At 40.2% G+C, this 19,420-nt stretch overlaps 2 protein-coding genes across 9 annotated transcripts in view; both read left to right on the top strand.

Moving 5' to 3' along the window:
* C5H3orf33 (chromosome 5 C3orf33 homolog) overlaps positions 1-19,420 on the top strand; it is a 369,083-nt gene that overhangs the window by 219,864 nt on the left and 129,799 nt on the right. The gene's annotated exons all lie outside the window — the stretch shown is intronic.
* Plch1 (phospholipase C eta 1) overlaps positions 1-19,420 on the top strand; it is a 220,706-nt gene that overhangs the window by 177,032 nt on the left and 24,254 nt on the right. For all 8 annotated transcript variants that reach the window (XM_074073931.1, XM_074073933.1, XM_074073936.1 and 5 more), the window contains 4 exons: positions 1,723-1,830; positions 7,353-7,514; positions 11,436-11,507; positions 14,747-14,838. In XM_074073931.1, coding sequence (XP_073930032.1) covers positions 1,723-1,830; positions 7,353-7,514; positions 11,436-11,507; positions 14,747-14,838 — 434 coding nt within the window. The remainder of the gene's footprint in view (positions 1-1,722; positions 1,831-7,352; positions 7,515-11,435; positions 11,508-14,746; positions 14,839-19,420) is intronic.

Genomic DNA, 19,420 nt, shown 5'->3' on the forward strand with positions numbered 1-19,420 from the left:
TGGGGTCTCATGAACTATTTGCTGGGCTGGTCTGGAACTGTAATCCTTCTGATCTCAGTCTCCTAAGTAGCCAAGATTACAGGTGTGAGTGACAGGCACCTGGCTCCTTCTGTGTTTTTGTATATCACTGAGGTCATACTGTCTATATACATTCTGCCCTCTTGTATCAGCAGATCCAACCAACTATTTAAGGAAAATAATTTAAAAAAAAGTTTCTGTATTGAATATGTGCAGACTTATTTCCTGGTCATTATTTCCTAAATGATATAGTGTAAAAACCATGTACAGTGTGTTGGGTGTTATAATCTAGAGACGATTGAAAGTCAGCAGGAGGATATGTGTGGGTTGACGTGCAAACATCACACCATTTCATATGAAGGACTTGAACATTTTCAGGGTTTGGTACCTGGGGGGTGGAGGGAACTCTGGAACCAGTCTCCCAGGGATACTCAGGGGTGAATGTAATTTTATAACTTAAGTATCTTACCATCTTGTTCTAAGCATTTTCCTATGTCAAAAAGCCCCTGGTCTCTAATGTGCATTTATTGGTGAGTGAGTCAGGAGTGGCTGACTCTAGCTCAAGGAGCCAGGGTGCATTTCTGTGGAAGACAGGCTCGCTGAGTGCACAGGGGTGGGGGCATGGAAGTGGTAGGGGCGCCTTTAACCTGCTTGGGAGAGCAAGCTGCTCTGGGCGACCTTGGCCTGATGGTGTTGTCTGGGTCATTTTAGGTGGTTATAACAAAGTATCTTAAACCAGGCAATTTACAAACAACAGAAGTGTGGTGCTCACAATTTCAGAGGCTAAGAAGTCCTAGGCAGACTCAATATATGGTGGGGGCCCGGCCCTCCTGATGATGCCTGCTTTGTGCTCCTATGTGATGGAAGGAGCATGAGAACTCAGTGGAGCCCACATTGCTTAACCGTGTCCCAAAGGCCTACTTCTTGATACCATCACGTGTAATACAGTATTTGGTTTCAACGTACGAATTTTGGGGAACACCAACACTCAGACTACGGTGTACATAATGGGTGGGTGATGCTTTATGTTATGAGTCCTATATTCTTCAAAGAAGCTGGTCTGTTTTTTTTTAATATAGTGTCCCTAATTAATTACATTTAATTGAACACAATATGACTGCCTGTTCTTAAAAGTCCCCTTCTCTTATTTTGCCCCAAATTCAAATTGTCTAGTCAGACTGACATAGTGATTGACCAAGGAACACCTCATTTTAGTTTTATTTTTCACTTTTTAAAATTGTGGTAAAGTATGCATAACATAAGATTTAACTAGCATCTTAACCATGTTTTTAACTACACAGTTCAGTAGTGTTAAAAACATTCATGGTCCTGTTGTACAAACCAATTAGCAGAGCTGTCTTCAGTGTTGAGATTCTGATCCATTCAGCAACAACTGCCTATTTCTGCCTCCCCCCCAAACCCCTTCCCACCACCATTCTACTTTCTGTCTCTGTCTTTTGCTATTCTAAGTACCTCATAAGTGAAATCTTGGGCTAATTGTCTTTTGTTTCTGGCTTACATCACTTAGCTTAGTGCCTTCAAGGTTAATCTGCACTATAATATGTATCAGAATTTCATTCTTATGTGTGTAGATCACATTTTATCCACTCACTGGGTCAATGGACACACTTGGATTGCTTCTTACCCTTTGGCTATTGTGAATTTGTTTTCAATTTTGAAATGGGATGCTTTGATCCATTCCAGGGCAAGAAGTTACCTTATCACCTTGGGGATGATGCAGAGGAAGGGGAAGTTTCTGACGAGGACAGTGCAGATGAAATTGAAGATGAATGCAAGTTCAAGCTCCATTATGTAAGTTACACTTTAACCATAGTCTTTACTCTCAGTGCACGGCAGGAAGAGTGGGTTCCAAATTGGTGCTATGCTGGATTCTGCACAAATATGGCAGCTGTAGTGTAGAAAGGATGTATGAATCTATATATTTAAATTACTTTCCATGCCTGCATACAGCTATTCTGTCTATTGCATAAGCCAAGGACTCTGTTGTCCTAGAATTGTAAGGACTGTTAGTGATTAACCCAATGACTCTTCTCCATAGACAAATCCATCCTATTATAGCATGGCTGACAAACTGTGGTTGAAAATGTCAGTTTCTTTGATGACATAGGCTAGCTTAGCCTCCCCTGCCTCTTGCTACAGTCCCACGTGCTACTTGTACAGGCTGGCTCAGAACTCCAGCTGCCCGTGGTCCTGCCTCCCTTGGATGCTAGTCCTCGCTGTAAGTAAATGTACCCTGACCAGAGTCTTTCTAGGCATGAGAGTCCTGGCTCAGTGTTTAATTTGCCACATCCACAATAAAGTGACATAGAATAGTTAGCTGCCTACTGGGGCTGCAACTTCCTTCTTCGATCAAGGAGCAGACTATGCAGAAAAGCACTGTCGAACCACGTGATCCAGGGAAATTACACAAATGGTTTGAAAAGATGCACCTTCCGTTGCCTTCAGGAGCTCACCTGACTGTTGGAGCCACAGGACACCCTGAAGCAGCCTAGGCATGGGCATGGGGTCTAGAATTGCATTTCACAGAAAAGTGGACTGGCATTCCCTTGGACATCATCCTAGCATGAGGAGTGGAGAGAGAGGCAGAATTCCTCCTAATCTATGTTACTTCTAAATGCTTTCCATCGTTGAACTGGTTGAATTCTTTCCAGTTGTTTCTAACACACGATATGACTGGACCTTGACCAGATGAGCATGGTGCAAGGGAGCCCAAGGAGCAAACAGGAGACAGGAGAGGACAGGAGTAAATGCATCTCAAATGACTGAAAGCAGCTGTGCTTTAGCCCATGACCTAGAGGAAATGGGCTGGGAGAGCTGTCAGGCAGAAAGGGCAGACTGGCCCCGTGGGAAGGAAGACACACCAGGATGATGAAATACTCCGATGTTGTTTTGTTTTTGTCATTGTTTTGAAAGCAAAGGTCCTCAACTTTGACTGGACTTTGGAATGACCAGGGGACTTTCCGATATCCCCATACTGGGTCCTCATCCAGAGACTCTGATGTAATTGCTTGGGGAGTGGCTTGGGAAGTTTGCACACTCCCCTGCAGCGTGTACTAAGACACTACTGCCCTCTGACCCACCTCTCCCTTTTCCTGCTCCTTCCCAGACCAGAGTGGGGGTAGCCTTCTGCTTTCCAAAGGGTGTTTTAGTTTCATGCTGGAGACAAAATGAGAATGTGTTTGACTGATTGATTGGTGACAGAAAGTTTCCTAGATTAGATTTAACCTCTCAGAAAAGGAAGTCAGGAACCGTGACTGTTTCTCTGGTAGCAACTGCTCCTGGTCATATTAAACGGCTGCTCTCTATTCCCCCTGCCCCCCAGCTGCAGCTTCCTTCCTCTCCCGCTGGCCCAGGGGACAACAGAGTGAGATACACGTGGCTCTCAGCTGTGGTCCCTGCCACAGCTGCACTGTGGCTGATAGGTCTTGAGGTCAAGTGTCCGTCTCAGATTTCTTTCAGTAGTGCTATTGGATTCTAGAACTGAATGATAATATAGTAATAAAAGCTTGGCCACACATTTTTTTGTTCTCCAGGGCTGCAAGTTTTCTTGTGCTGTAAATCACAGAAGAAAAGAGATCTAAGGCAGATACCATCCCTCAACAACTCCCAGTGTTTAGCAGATGTGAAGTGAATAATTATAGTCTCTGTATTAAGCATTCATTATTCCACCAGCACCAGTCAGTCCTGGCTTTGTAGTTTTGCCCTTGCTTTGCTGACAGTCCTGGCATATGGCTGCATTTTCATCTCCTTACTGTGTCTAATTTTCTTTGAGTCTCTGAGCAAGGGAAGGAAATGGGTGGCTATTTGGAGCACTCTGTGTGACACTGGGCTTGCCAGCTGCTCTTACGTCCTTTTTCTTTTGTCCCCACAACAAGTATGGTTCCACCAGACTCAGGGTCACTTAATCAAATGTGCTGGGGGTTAGGAACAGGGAGTTCTTTTTTGGGTCCACTCCTGGCCAAGAGTAAAGCCTACTAACTCTTTTCCTCAGAGGGACTGTAAAATATTTCTCAGGTTTCATGATAGAAATAATGGTTGTTTAAAATATGAGCCTGCTCAGTTTCAAGAATTCATCTTTTTCTGAACCAATACAAAAAGAATGGCTGCAGCATTGCATGGTGAAATAGTCAGGAACAGGAAGTATGAGATTCCAGTCTGGATTCAATTACTTCATAGGTGTGTGTTTGGATGAGGCCCCGAATTGCTCTATCTCTGTGTCACTAGAAATGAGATGTGACTGACTCTAGTGCTCATCTTAAAGGGTCATAGGTAGTTCATATGACCACCATTATGTGACAGAGCTTTGTGAGACAGTCACAGTCTTAGTGGCTTTTTCTAAATAGGCATACCTCATTTTATTGGACTTTGATTCATTGGGCTTCACAGATACTCCGTTTGTTGCAAATTATAGGTTGTGGCAACCCTACATTGAGCAAGTCTATCAGCCTCATTTTTCCAGCAGCATGTTTTCATTTCAGGTCTCTAGGGCACATTTTGGTAATTCTTGCAATATTTCAAACTTTTCCATTATTATCACATCTGTGATCTGTGACAGTGGTCTCTGGTGTCACTAAAGTCATTGTTTTGGGGCACCGCAGACTGTTCCGTGTAGGCTGGTGAACTTCACGTATAAGTTCATGTGCTCCAACCACTCCACCACCCAGCCATTCCCTAGCTCTCTCCCCCTCTCCTCGGATCCTATTCTCTGAGGCACAACAGTACTGAAATTAGGTTCATTTGGATAACATTACCATGGCCTCTGAGCATTAAAGTGAAAGGAAGAACTTCGTGTTTCTCACTTTAAATCAAAAGCTAGACATGATGTAGCTTAGTGAGAAAATCATATGGAAAGCTGAGATAGGCAGAAAACAAGGCCTTGTGCGCCAAACAGTTGGCCAAATTGTGAATGCAAAGGAAAAGTTGTTGAAGGGAATTAAAAGTGCCCCTCCAGTGAACACAGGGATGGAAAGAAAGTGAAGGCATTTACTGCTGATATGGACAAAGCTTTAGTGGTCTGAACAGAGGCTCAAACCAGCCACAACATTCCCTTCAGCCACCAGCTAATCCAGAGCAAGGCCCCAACTCTCTTCAATTAAGTTAAGGATCTTGAGGTAAGACAATCCTAGGTTAACCTGATGGTCCCTAAATTCAGTGACAAGTGTTCTTGTAAGGAAAGAGGATCACGTGAAGACGGGGCACTGACTGAGTTCTGCTATAACCAGGGGATGTGGAGATATTGCAGCTGGATGCAACAAGGGAAGATCCTCCCCAGAGTCATCGAGGGATTGTAGCCCTGCCGACACTTTCATTTCATACTATGGCTTCAAGATTTCTGAGAAAATACATTTTTATTGTAGGGGACCAAATTGGGGATCATTTGTTACAGAATTCATGGGAATTTAATCTTCTCATCTTTCAAGACTTGTCTTAGGTGTCTTCTGCTTCAGGGCATCCATGATTCCCCTCACACATGTCATTCCTCATACCTGTGTGTGATGATCTGTTGATGTGCCATGGATAATTCTCTCTGAAGCTGAGGGCTCTGTGACAGTCCTAATCTGTTCCTCACCCTGAACACAGCAGAAGCTCAGAGCATGTGTGTTTTATGGAAACTCTCTCTCATCTTTACTAAATCCCCAGGCTCCTAATCTAGGAGTGTAGTGCCTGCACTGGAGGCTATTGTGCCTGGCCTTTTATCCACAGACATCTTTCCTCTTGCAGACATGTTGATATTATTCTAAACTGACACTTGGCCCTTGTCTACCTGGGGACTCTTGGCAACTCCACACCCTTGCTTTGAAGTCCCTTCATTCCCCAAAGTACTTTTCCCTCTTCTAGGAACACCTGCTCTAGGAAAACTCAGGTGCTCCTGGTGTTTATAGAACATGCTTTTGCTCATACAGACCCTTTGTTGAAACTGTGGATGACAGGAAGACCCTTTTCTCATCACTGATGGACTCTCAGTTACCTGATCGATTCTATCTGTTCTTTGTGGCCTTCTCAGCCACCCAGGCAGGAATGGCACGTTCCTCCCCTGTACCCCTGTGATGGGTGAACATCAATGCAGAACATGGTAGGATATTTGGGGACATGCTTTTGCTAGCTGACACAATGGGGTGTCACTTCTGACGTCAAAATGCAAGCTCTTTCCATCTTTGAGCCTCCTGCAAGCGTCAAGGGTCTGTGGAGTAGAGTGCCCTGTTAATTATATATGATGAAGATATTAGTGCAGATTATATTAGTACAGGGGAATTCAACAATCTATCCTGGTGTAGGTTGTTTTTTAAGTTTCTCTTATGGCACTATACTTTCTTTTACGGGGAAGCTACTCTGCAAGCCTCTGAGTAGTCAATTTTCACGTGGAAAGCTGGCCTAAAACGTTAGTGCCCATGGATTCCTTGTGGAGAGTGTACTTCAGTCTTCAGCAGGTGGTGGGAGAATTTGTAGAGAGGGGCTGGGTGAGGGAAGTGGTCTGAGCAGGTGAAGCTCAGAGGAACACAGAACACAGACACACTCACTGGTTTCTGGCAGTGTGAAGCAATTAAATCCAAAAGTCCTGCTTAAGCAAGGCTTCCAGGAAATTGTGTCCCCTGATCACCTAAAAATGCCATCAGTCTCCATCAGGACATGGACATATCTTTCAAAGCTCTTGAAATTCGTTACAATCTTAAAATATAGTAACAGACCATAGCACAAGTCAATATTGTGTTTCTTTTTATGACACAGTACAGTTGGAGATAGGAAGGAAACTATCTTAGAATAGTCCTCAACTCCAGAAATTTCCATAATATTCTTTCCCTGTCAGTGAAGAAAGCGACTTTTAAGTACAGCATTTTTAATCAAATTTACCTAGTCAGGTTTAGAAAACTTAGTCTCCACAAACTTTCCTTGCATGAAGGAGCATGGTGGGAAGGGCTTGGAGTCCTGTGTTTGAATTCTGACTCAGTTACTCTCTAGTTTTATAAGCCTTGAGCAACCTTCTTGATTTCTCTAAGCATCAGATTCTGTATCATTGAAATGGAAAGACACTCGATTTTATTAGGTTGAGTAAGAGTTTAATATAGGGTTGAAGGTTGAATGTAGTTACATGAGGAGTAGCTGATAGAGACTGAGTTCTTAATAAATAGTACTGCTTACTGTTGTGGGTTTTGTTGGGGGGATAGGATCAGAATGGTACAATGAGTCTCCTATCCTCTTACAGCTAACTGAGAAATAATAAAATTATATAAGCAATGTTGACCTGATCAAAAGGTATGTTCTACTTGCTTCTGCATTTCTTCAGGGAATCATTTGTATTACCTAATTCTTTGCAGAATAACGGGACCACTGAGCATCAGGTAGAATCTTTCATAAGAAAAAAACTGGAGTCACTGTTAAAAGAATCCCAGATTCGAGACAAAGAAGATCCTGACAGTTTCACAGTGAGGGCTCTACTGAAGGCCACGCATGAAGGCTTAAATGCACACCTGAAGCAGGTATGTAATTCCCCCTGCACCTCACACTTGGTTTCTAATCATTTGCTATTCTTGGAAATGCTTCTCCATACTTCCATTTCTCCCCTCATATTGCTGGAGAAATGAAAATCTCCTACTGTAAGAATGATGTGAGAAACAGTTAAAGGTGGGTAGGGAGTAAAATGACTCAGATATTCTCCACTGGGACCCTCAGGGCAAAGCCAGGTATCCCTTGGCTCAGGAGAAGGAAGAGGCTCTGACCTACCACCTCCTTCTCCTGCCTGCCTGTCCTCTCAGCCAGCCTCCTTGCCCTGTTGCTTTCACCCGAGTGCGTCTTCCTTCTCTCCGTTCTTTTCTCCTGATCTAGACAAATTTCACCTCTTACCTACACTTCGCTTGCCCGCCCCTCCTGTCTAATCTCCACTCTGAAATCAGCATAATTTTTAAAACATGCAAATTTGATTATATCACTCCACTGTTTAAAAACACTCAGTGGCTTCCAAATACAAATGCTTCAGCCAGAACTTCAGGGACCTGCATAATAGCGCCCTTGCCTGTGTGTGCAGTCTCAGATCTCAGCACCCCTTTCCCCTCATCTCCCGTTTTGTCACATCAGCTCCAATTTTCACTATGTGTCATAATCTTCCCACATGCATTCGCTCTGCCAGGCACACTCCATTCCTGTATCATCTGTGGCTGACTCCTGCCTCGCTTCTTAAATCCCCAGCTTTGATGTGATGTCCTGAGTGGTCCTGCTGTGGCCCTTGGATTTGGATACCTATTCTCTTTATATTGTCAGTGGTAATCTGATATATCTTCTGAGGAATTTGTCTACACATTTGTTATGTCTGTCTTCATATCCAGTCTGTAGATTCCAAGAATACAGGAACCATGTCCGCCTAGATAACTATTATTTTCTTGGTTTATATAGCATCTTAGACTTAGAAAGTCCATAAATAGTTGTTCAATAAATGAATGACTTGTCTTCTTCTTCTTCTTGCAAAGTTACTGTGGTTTGAACTCAGTGCCTTGTACTTACTCTACAAGCACTCTACTAATTGAACCATTCCCTAGTCATTTATTGTTTTAGTTATTTTTCAGATAGTGTCTCAGTTTTTGCCTGGGGCCAGTCTTGGGCCATGATTCTCCTATCTAAGCCTCCTTTATAGTTGATTGACATGGTGGTCTCTCTTTCCCTGGGCTGGCCTCAAACTCTCATCCTCCCAGTCTGTGCCTCCTGAGTAGCTAGCATTACAGGCATGCATCAACACTCAGCTTTGCATGGTTTGGGTTCTGGATGAGATTTTAACTGTGCTTGCTAATAAAAAATATCTTAAGTGGGCAAGGAAGAGAGACAGTGGATATTGAGGGCATTTATTCTGGCCATCCATATGGTTACTGGCTTGGCTAATTGCAGTCTCCCCTGCTACTATTGCCTGTCCTCCAAGATGAGGACTCCCCAACAGAAAGAGCCAATGTGGGATTTACTTCCTTTGGATCTAAGTGACCACTTGGCATTGGTGGTTGTCTTGTTGATTTCACAAAAGTCTAGCCATTCAACCTCTAAGCTGTCCCTCAGGCCTACTTAGCTTCCAGACAGAAAACTTAACTCATAATGGCTTAGATAGTGGTGAAAGACCCTGGCTAGGTAACTGCCAAGTTTATTTGCAGAGTGGCCTTTAGGGTGGGCTTAATCTTCAGGCTGAGCAGTGTCCTCAGAGACCAAGCTCCTTTTTCTACTTGCTCTGATATTGGTATTTATCCTTAGCCTGGCTTCACTTGGTAAGTGACTACCGACAGGCCCATGGGCTACATATCCACTGGTCCATGTGCAAAGAGACTGACATGGTAAAACTGTTTCAAGTAACAAACCAGACAGCATGCTTATCTCTGATTGGACAACTGACTCCTGTGCCCACCCCTAAGCTAACCACTGTGGCTTTGGGCAAGTGTCCTTCCTGAAAGCTGAAGGATCACACTTGGTTAACCCAGCTAGACTTCTGCCTCTTGTCCGTAGTGAACTCTCTCTGGCTAACTGAGCCAGTCATTTTCCCACAGGTTCTTGGAGAAGTCTTTGCACTATTCTAGATTACTCCAGTTGGAAAGCCAACCCCAGATCTTGGCTATTTTGGAAGAAATAAATGAAGTTCATTTTTCTGTGCTATTCTTTGAAGAGATACTAATGACAATTTCCCCATGAGGTAAAATGGTCAGACAAGATCAGCCATGTGGGATTGTGCTCTACCTGTACCATCTTTTTACTGGACGGTCCTGAAGAAAATTAAAAATAAAATTCCCCTTCAGACTGAAGAATTAAGCAAACATAAGAAAGAGTTCTTGAGTCTGTTCTCTATACCTTAACTGTTAATGCTGGGCAACCATAATGAGCCCCTAATTCTGCCTTATACCTCTTAGGCCCTCCCCCCACCCCACATACCCATAGTGATAGTTTAGAAGTGTGCAACTGGTCTTATCCTCCTGTTTTCACTACTCAAAGGCTCCTTGTAGTTTGGAGGATCAAGTTCAAAGTGAGAGACAGAGCCTGTAAGATTCTCTCTGGGTCTGGACACAGCTATGACTTACCCAGTGCACTTGTATGAGCACACACAGCCACGTGCCTACGTTTTTCATTTTCTGGAAGGTACTCCTTTCTCATTAGCTGTTCCACAGATACAACACACTTCCTCTCCCCCACTTCACATAGATGGTGTCTAATCATCTGCAGCCTTTGCTTTTTCTTTTTTCCGTCACATTGCCTTGAAATCCTCCTTCATCTTCAAGTTCAGGTAAGTAGCCTCTCTGTACCATCTTGTAGTGCCCTAAATTTCCCCCATGATTGTAACAGTATTCCACATGGATTGTAAACCCAGTGAGGATACAGTCTGTACCTTTCATTTGGTCTATGACCTTCTTAATTCTAGGAGTCTTGAACTGCTAATTGTAGGTCTTCAAAGGCAGTGAATTGCATAAGTTAATCACCCATGAACCCCTTACCCTCCCCTCTTCAGTGTTTTCGGCACTGTCTTTCCCCAACTCTTCCCACCCTCTCCCCTCGGAACTGCATCTTTCATCGTTTCCTATGGGAATAGCAGATGCTCTTCCCAGCTTTTTGATATTAAATGGTTTTGCTCACCCACCTCTGTTCTGTTTGTGTGTTTATTTCTTTTCCGGTTAGAGTTGTAGGCAGGTCTTTCTGCTTATCACATCCTCAGCAATGAACTGCTTAACACATTTTCAGGGATAACAATTAAATAAGTCTAAACCCCTTCAGCAGGGTGCCATTTCTGCTCCTTTCTGTTGGGACCCAGGCTGGAGCAAGGACAGTTGGCTCAAGATGTCTGCCCTGGGAAAATCATGAACAGAGGCCACTATACCTCTGTCTACTGCTCACAATCAAGGATATTATTCCAACATACAGATAAGCTTTGCCTGGTTTACTTTGATAAATGAAAGTGATCTTATTACCTCAGAGATATCCTTGGGTTTTATTTATATTTAAAGTTTTAAGATATCAAATAGCAATATTCAATGTGATTGCTTTCTTTACTCAATAGAATTGGCACTTAACTACTTTTGGTCATTTTCTGAAATTAAATCTCTTTTTAATTGAAAGGATTTATCTCCATTCAGGGCATGCAGAAGGGCACATCCTGCATTGTGGACAGCCTGGTGAACAGGCACATGAGGGCCAGCACAGCTGGACATTGCCCAGGGCCCTTGACTCCAGCTTTGGGAAGCTGTGGGCAGCTGTGGGTCCTGGCTAGTGTTCATGCTTCTGTGCCTGTCTTGAAGCAGACCCAGACTAATTTGGGGCAGTAAATGGGTTGAGCAGAAGGAAATGGACAGGGAAAATGGGAGAAATGGTCTCTTTGCCATTCTGCCAGCGAAGGAAAAAAAAGAAGAAGAAGAAAAAATAGTTATGTTATACCTTTATTTACTCAGAATCCAGACATGAAGGAAAGTGGAAAGAAATCACATGGACGCTCCCTTATGACCAACTTTGGGAAGCACAAGGTATGAATTGAGACTGGTAAATAAACATAAATTATCTAATTTAGAGATTCTCAAGGGTAACAGGTGAACACCGTGGTGACCTTGAATTAGATGAAGATTTCTTAATCAGAACTCCAGAAAAGGAAAAGAGTGAAATTTAAACTACTTTAAAATTTGAGAATTTCTATTCATCAAAATTATCAAAAAGCAAGTAGCATACTGGGCAAGAGTATTTTAAATACATACCCCCAACAAAGGATTTCTATCCTAACTATATGTAGTTCCCACAAATCAATAAAAAGACAGGCATCTTAATGTTTAAAACATGGGCAAAAGGCTTAATATGTACTTCAGAAGGGAAGATAACCAAATGGCTAAGGAAAAGAGGCTTACCCTTCTTAGTCATCTGGGAAACGCAAGTGAAAATGATGCTGAGATTCCACACGCAGCCACCACAACAATCATAAAAAACAATGAAAACCAAGTGTAGGTGAGGTGTTGCGTGCTTTCATTCTCTGCTAAGGGACAGTCACGAAGCTTCTTGGGCACACTGTTTGACAGCATCTCCTGAACCTGTGCCATGTACTGTAGCTTAGCAGTTCCGTTGTTAGGTTTCTGACAAAAACAGTATATTGGTATTATTTGTAATAGTACAAATTGGAAGCAATTCAAATGTCCATCAACAACAGAGTGAATAAAGTTATGATATAATCAGAAAGGAGTATTTAGCAGCCATGAAAAAGACAAAAATTATAATAATATGCAATAATATATAGGTGAACATGATGTTCAACAAAAGAAATCCAACTCAAGTGAGTTTATGAAGTCTGAATCCATCTATATGAGATTCAAAACAATGCAAAAGACCCTAGAGGGTAGAGGTTAGGCTAGTCATTACCTTTGGGGAGGAAGTAATGACCAGTGGGAGGGTCAGATGGGTCCAGGAGAGAGGGCAGATAATATTCCACTTCCTCAATTAAGTGTTTGTGAGAATCATTGCTCTGCATAATTGTGATTGGGTTGCCTTTCTGAATATAACAAAAAGGTAAAAAATGTCCTATAAGAAATCAGTTACTGGATGGTGAACTTTACATTGTGTCTGGGTGTTCTGTGAGGCCATTTCTATTCTGTAAGAAATGTTGTATCTGGAATTCCCTGCCCATTAGTTGCTAGCTTGTTAGCAAGCTGGACAAATTAGTTGTAACCACCAAAAATTGAAAACAACCAAAATATTCACCCATGAGGACTTTAATAAACTGTGATTTATTTGCATAAAGGATAATTATAAAACCATTGAAAAATGATCTCTCTGAAGACCTCAACATGTAAAACATTACATAAAAAGGTATGGTGAAAAAATAGATTTCACAGTATGATTGCCATGCTATGATATATCAAAACTGTGTGCACAGAAAATATATCATCCTTTCTCCAAATGCTGTCATTGGTGATTCATTTCTTATTTCTACTTTTTAGATTTTTATGATAACAATTGACTTTAAAAAGATGGATTTATTATAATAATATTTCCAAATTACCAATTACAGATTGAGTATCTGAAGTGCTTCAGACAAGGTTTTTTGGATTTGGGGTTATTTGTGTACACATAATGAGGTATCTTGGGGAATGGACCCAAGTCTAAATGTGAGATTCACATGTGTTTCATACTGAAGGTGACTATATAACGATTTTTTGTGCATTTGCATTCTGGCTGTGACCCATCCCATGGGATCTGGTGTGGAATTTTCTGCGTGAAGTGTGTTGGGGCTTAAATGTTTCAGATTTGGTGGCATTTTGTATATATATATATATATTGCCTTGAGGATGCTCAACTTATGTATGTGGAATTAGAGAATATTTCAGTTCTGAAAATAGTTTGTCATTAAAATTATCTCCCAAGGTAAATATTTTAGGCAGTACTTCAGCTATGATAGCATCAGAATTTATCATGCCTCCAGTCAAAAGAATACACAGCGGTCCACAAGATGGTTTATAGGTTGTTTTACATTGAAAGTCAGTTTTGTGGCTTTCAGAATGACTTTCTGTGTCATGGCATTTAATATCACGATTACCCTTTGAAATGGACATTATTTCCACACCTGTTTTAAAAGCACAGGCAATTACAGAGGTTAGCTAGTTTACTGGCTTGTGGAAAGACTAAGGAGGATTCGAAATTGGACAGTAGGGATCCCACACTGCATACCCAAGTTCACAGGGCACAATTAATTCCCCCAAAGTTTCCAAACCAACCTAGCTATCAGCGTGACAGAGGGAGTGTGTTTATGTCAGCAATGTTGCCTGTTTTTCTCCTTGTTGGGTATAAGACAGTTTGGAAGCTGATATGGTCACATGATAATGTGGGAATGGTTCTCTGTTCCTTTCCTAAGGAAAAGATGTCTGGTCTTCCACAAAGAAAAGTAAGACCTTTGTGGAAACTATTTTGGTAGCGAGGTTTTCTACAATTACTGGGGTCTGCCCCATCATTTGTATTGTTATGTGTTGACTAAATATTGGGGCTGTCCCCAGCATGGTGAGGATGAAGCCACACTATCCCCAAAAGGTTTGTGTCTAACAGCTTAACCTCCCCAGAAGACACCAGATTAATCCCAGAGCCTTTCAGCCTGTATCCAGTGGATAGCAGCTTTCATTCTCTTACTAGAAATAAGAGATGATGGTTTAGATGGTTATGTGAGCACATACTGATCAAAGACAAGAATGGTAATTACTTTTTTTGTAAGTTACTACAAATCTTTAAGTACCAAATCTGCCTTTTACCATTCATTAATCAACAGAGAGTTTACTATAGAAAAGGAAACATTTCCCTTACAATTATTTAAATCAAGACTGCAACTTTGACCCTTTCTCTTACAAAGACCTTCAAAATATATCGCTAATAAGGTTTTTTTAAGACTTCAATTTTATATAGCTTAAGAATCAATTTCAGAGTATGAAAACCCTAAAATTTGCATTACTATTTTAATAAAAGGATGGCCATATACGTTTGTTATTTAATGGTGAAGGGAGTGGCAAGATTTAGTCAGCTTTTCCCAATAAGTTATTGTCTCTGTGTGTGAGTGCACGTGTGTTTGTGCATGTGTGTATGTACACGTGTGTGTGCAAGTGTGTATGTGTGTATGAATTCCTGAGAGTGTGTGTGCGAGTGTGTGCACGTGTGTGTGTTAAACTCCAGTCCATTCTCCATGTCATGAGATGCACCTGATATGCTGAATTTACTAAGCTGACTAATTTTTTTCCTGCAGAAAGCCACAAAATCACGGTCTAAATCCTATGGTACTGACGATGAGGAGGACATACAGCAGAATCCGGGCAAGGAGGGTGGCCAATTGTATAGGTAAGAAAGTCTCCTTGCTTGCTCAGGCTCCAGAAGAGCCCTCTGAGGTTTTATGGGTCTTGAGAATCAGATGACGAGGTAAGATGCTCAAGTGAAAAATGAAGATCAGCTGGGTGGGACATATTAGGTGGGGAACTTGGCACTGCACCTGCCACCTAATGAGGTGCTTGATAAACATGAGCTGCAGCAGGAAAAGGTTTCTTCAGAGAAAGAGGGAGGGGCCGAATGGAATTATTGAGGCTGACATTAGAGACTACAGGGAAAAATTGTCATCTTTTAGACTTACAGGCTAAGCACGTGACAGGAGCCAGGATCTGAAGTCACACAAACTTCAAATTTTTCTTCCTTTACTTACCAACTTTACAATGGAGTAAGTTAGGCTCCTGTTCTCATTTGTATCTATCTCTTACAGTCATTCTAAGGATTAATTAGCATGGTAAGGCCTGACTCGATTAATAAGTGCTCAAGAATATTAGCTACTTTTTAAAAAAAATTATTGTCAATAGTATTTGTGATGAGCAAAATGATCATATCTTCAGAAACCCAGTGAGACACACAATCTGGTATAGGAGTTTAAAAAACTTTATTAGCATATAAAAATTATACAAAGGGGATTCAGTGTGCTATTTGCAGACATGCATAGAACATACTTAGATTGAATTTACCCCTTTATTGCTCTTTCTTATGCCCTCTGGTCCCTTTTTTAAACCAGTTTTTAGCAGGTTTCATTATTCTATTTTCATATATGCATTTGGAGTATTTTGATCATAATTGCCCCCCCATCTCTCTCCTTTTACCCTCCCTGCTTCTTCTTGTTCCCCTCCCCCAAAATCTTTATTTTACACTTATGTCATTCTTTTTTTTAAGGACTTGATTCTGCATATGAGCAAGAATGTGTGATATTTGTCTTTTTTCAATCTAGTTTATTTTGCTTACCATGATGCTCTCCAGTTTCATTCGTTTACCTGCAAATGACATCATTTCATTCTTCTTTATGACTGTGTATATATGCCACATTTTCTTTATCTATTCATCAGTTGATGGGCATTGGGCTGATGCCATAGTTTTCAACTCTTGTGAATAATGCTGTTATAAACATAGGTGCACAGGTGTCTGTCACATATATTCATCCAGATATATGCCCAGCAATGGTTTAGCAGGATCATATCGTAATTCTATGTTTAGTTTTTTGAGGAACCTACATACTCAGTACCATAGTGGCTGTACTAATTTATATTCCCACTAACAGTGTGTAAGAATTCCTTTTTTGTCCTGTATCCTCACCAGCATTTGTTGTTGCTTGTATTCTTGATGATAGCATTCTGACTGGGGTGAGATAGAATCTCAGTGTAGTTTTGATTTGCACTTCTTTTATGTCTGAGAATATGGAACTGTTTGTTCAATTCATTTTCCCATTTATTAATTGGATTGCTTCTTCTTTGGTGTTTAATGTTTGCAGCTCTTTATATATTCTAGATATAAATCCTTTATCCAATTAATAGCTGGCAAAGATTTTCTCCCATTCTGTAGGTTGTCTATTGATTCTGGTGAATGTTTCTTTGTGTGGCAGAAGCTTTTTAATGTAATGCAGTCAAATTTGTCAATTCTTGCCCTTATTTCCTGAGCAGTTGGAATACTATTTAGAAAAGTATTACCTACCCCTATATCTTCAAATGTTTGTCTTATGTTTTCCTGAGGTAGTTTCAAAGTTTCAGGTCTTACATTAAAAATATTTGATCCATTTTAAATCAGTTTTTGTTCCAAATGGGAGATGACGATTTAGTTTCAGTTTTTTACACATGTATATCCAGTTTTCCCAACAGCATTTGTAGAAGAGGATGTCTTTTATCCAATGTGTGTTTTTTCACTATTTTGTTGAAAATCAGATGGCTGTAGCTGTGTGGGCTTATTTTTGTATCTTCTATTCTATTCCATTAGTCTCCATGTCTGTTTTTGTGCTAGTACAATGCTGATTTATTACTATGGCTCTGTATAATCTGAAATCTGATATTATGCTGCTATGTGAATTTTAGGATTGATTTTTCTATTTCTATGAAGAATGACATGGGAATTTTTGAATCACTTTGGTAATATAGGCATTTTCACAATATTCATTCTGCTGATTCATGAACATGGGAGGTCTTTCCATCTTCTAATGTCATCTTCAATTTCTCTCTTCATGCTTTTATAGTTTTTTTTTTTTTGTAGGGATCTTTCACTTTCTTAGTTTTAGTGCCAGGTATTTAAGTTTTTTAGACTATTGTTAGTAGGATTGTTTTCCTATTTCTATTTTAGCCTGTTTATTATTGGTGATTTTTGTATGTTGATTTTGTATCCTGATAGTTTACTGAAAATGTTTTTCAGTTCCAGGAGTTCTTTTTTGTGGAATCTTTAGGGTCTTTTAAGTATAGGATCATATCATCTGGAAATAGGAATAATTTGACTTCTTCCTTTCCTATTTGTGACCCTTTTATTCCTTTTCTTGCTTTATTGCTCTGGCTAAGAATTCAAGCACTATATTGAATAGGGTAGAGAGCATGAATACCCTTGTCTTGTTTTTTACTTTAAAGTGCTTTCAGTTTTCCCAGTTTAGTGCAATGTTGCATAGAGCTTATCACAGATATCCTTCATTATATTGCAGTACATTACTTCTATTCCAATTTTCTTCAGAGCTCTTATCATGAATTGATGGTGAATTTTGTCAAAAGCTTTTTCTGCAGCTATTGAGATAATCATGTGATTTTTGTCTTTTATTATGTTTGTGTGCCATATTGTGTTTATTAATTTGCAGGTATTGAACCATCCCTGCATCCCTGTAATGAAGCCAATTTGATCCTGGTATATGATCTTTTTAATATTGTGTTGAATTTGTTTTGTAACTATTTTATTGAAAATTTTTGCATATATGTTCATGAAGGCAATTGGTCTATAATTTTGCTTTTTTGTTATATGCTTATCCAGTTTGGATATCAGGACAATACCATCTTCATAGACTGAGTTTGGTAACATACATTTCTTCTCTTTCTATTTTATGGAATAGTTTGAAGAACATTAGTATTAGTTCTTTAAAAGTCTCACAGAATGTAGTAGTGAATCTATCTGGTCCAATGTGTTCCTTTTTTGCAAGACTCTTTATTGCTGATTCAATTTCAGCACTTGTTATATATCTGCTTAGGTAGTTTATATCCTCTTGGTTCAATTTTGATAGGGCATATGCATCTAGGAATTTATTCATTTCTTCTAAAATCTCTAGTTTTTAGAATATAGGTATTTGCTAAGGTGATGGCATTAATGGGAGGGATAGGGTAAAAGAAGGTGAATATAGTTGATGTACTTTCTGTACAAGAATTAATATAGAATTTGGGGGGTTGGTGCCAGTGGGAGGGGGGAGGATATAGGGAAAGAGTGTAGAAGGGTGAATAGGATGAAAATATTATGTACTCAGGTATGAAAATGGAAAAATTAGACATATTGAAACTATTCTAAGAATGGGGGGAGGAGGGATAAAGGTGAATAATGAAGGGAATGAATTTAACTGATATAAGCACTTTTGTAAATGTCACAATGTACCCCCAATAGAACAATTGTATGATAAAAGTAAAAAGAATGTAGGTGTTTGAAGTGTTCCCTAATGAACTGATGAATTTCATTGCTGTGTGTTGAGATATCCTCTTTCTCATCTCTAATTTTGTTAGTTTGGCTCTTTTCCTTCTTTGTCTTGCTTAGTTTGGCTAAGGTTTGTCAATCTTGTTCATGTTTCAGAAAACCATCTCTGTTTCATTGATTCTTTGAATTTTTCAAGTCTCCATTTCTTTAATTTCTCCCTCATCTTTATTATTTCTTTTCATCTATTGCTTTTGTGTTTGACTTGGTTTTCTTTTTCTAAGAATTTGAGGTGGTGCATTGCTGGGAAGTGTCTCAAGTGGTAGAGCACCTGTCTAGTAAGTGTGAGCCTTGAAAAAAAATAAAAAAGAGTTCAGGGTGCATCATTAGGTTATTTATTTGATATTTCTGATTGTTTATTTATTGGTGGGACTTGGGTTTGAACTCGTGCTTATAAAGCGGGTGCTCTACTGTTTGAGCCATACCTCCAGTCCTCTAAGTGAGATTTTATTTTATTTTTTAGGTTTGTATCTCTGATCTTTTAGATTTTTTTTTCATATGTGCATACAATGCTTGGGTCATTTCTCCCTCCTACCCCCTGCCTTACCACCCACCCCACCCCCTCCCTTTCCCACCACCCCCTCAATACCTGGCAAAAACTATTTTACCCTTATCTCTAATTTTGTTGAAGAGAGAGTATAAGCAATAATAGGAAGGAACATGGGTTTTTGCTAGTTGAGATAAGGATAGCTATGCAGGTAGTTGACTCACATTGATTTCCTGTGCATGTGTGTTACCTTCTAGGTTAATTCTTCTTGATCTAACCTTTTCTCTAGTTCCTGGTCCCCTTCTCCTATTAGCCTCAGTTGCTTTTAAGGTATCTGCTTTAGTTTCTCTGCATTGAGGGCAACAAATGCTATCTAATTTTTTAGGTGTCTTACCTATCCTCATATCTCCCTTGTGTGCTCTCGCTTTATCA

The sequence above is a fragment of the Castor canadensis genome, chromosome 5, assembly GCF_047511655.1.
Source record: "Castor canadensis chromosome 5, mCasCan1.hap1v2, whole genome shotgun sequence".
NCBI lineage: Eukaryota > Metazoa > Chordata > Mammalia > Rodentia > Castoridae > Castor > Castor canadensis.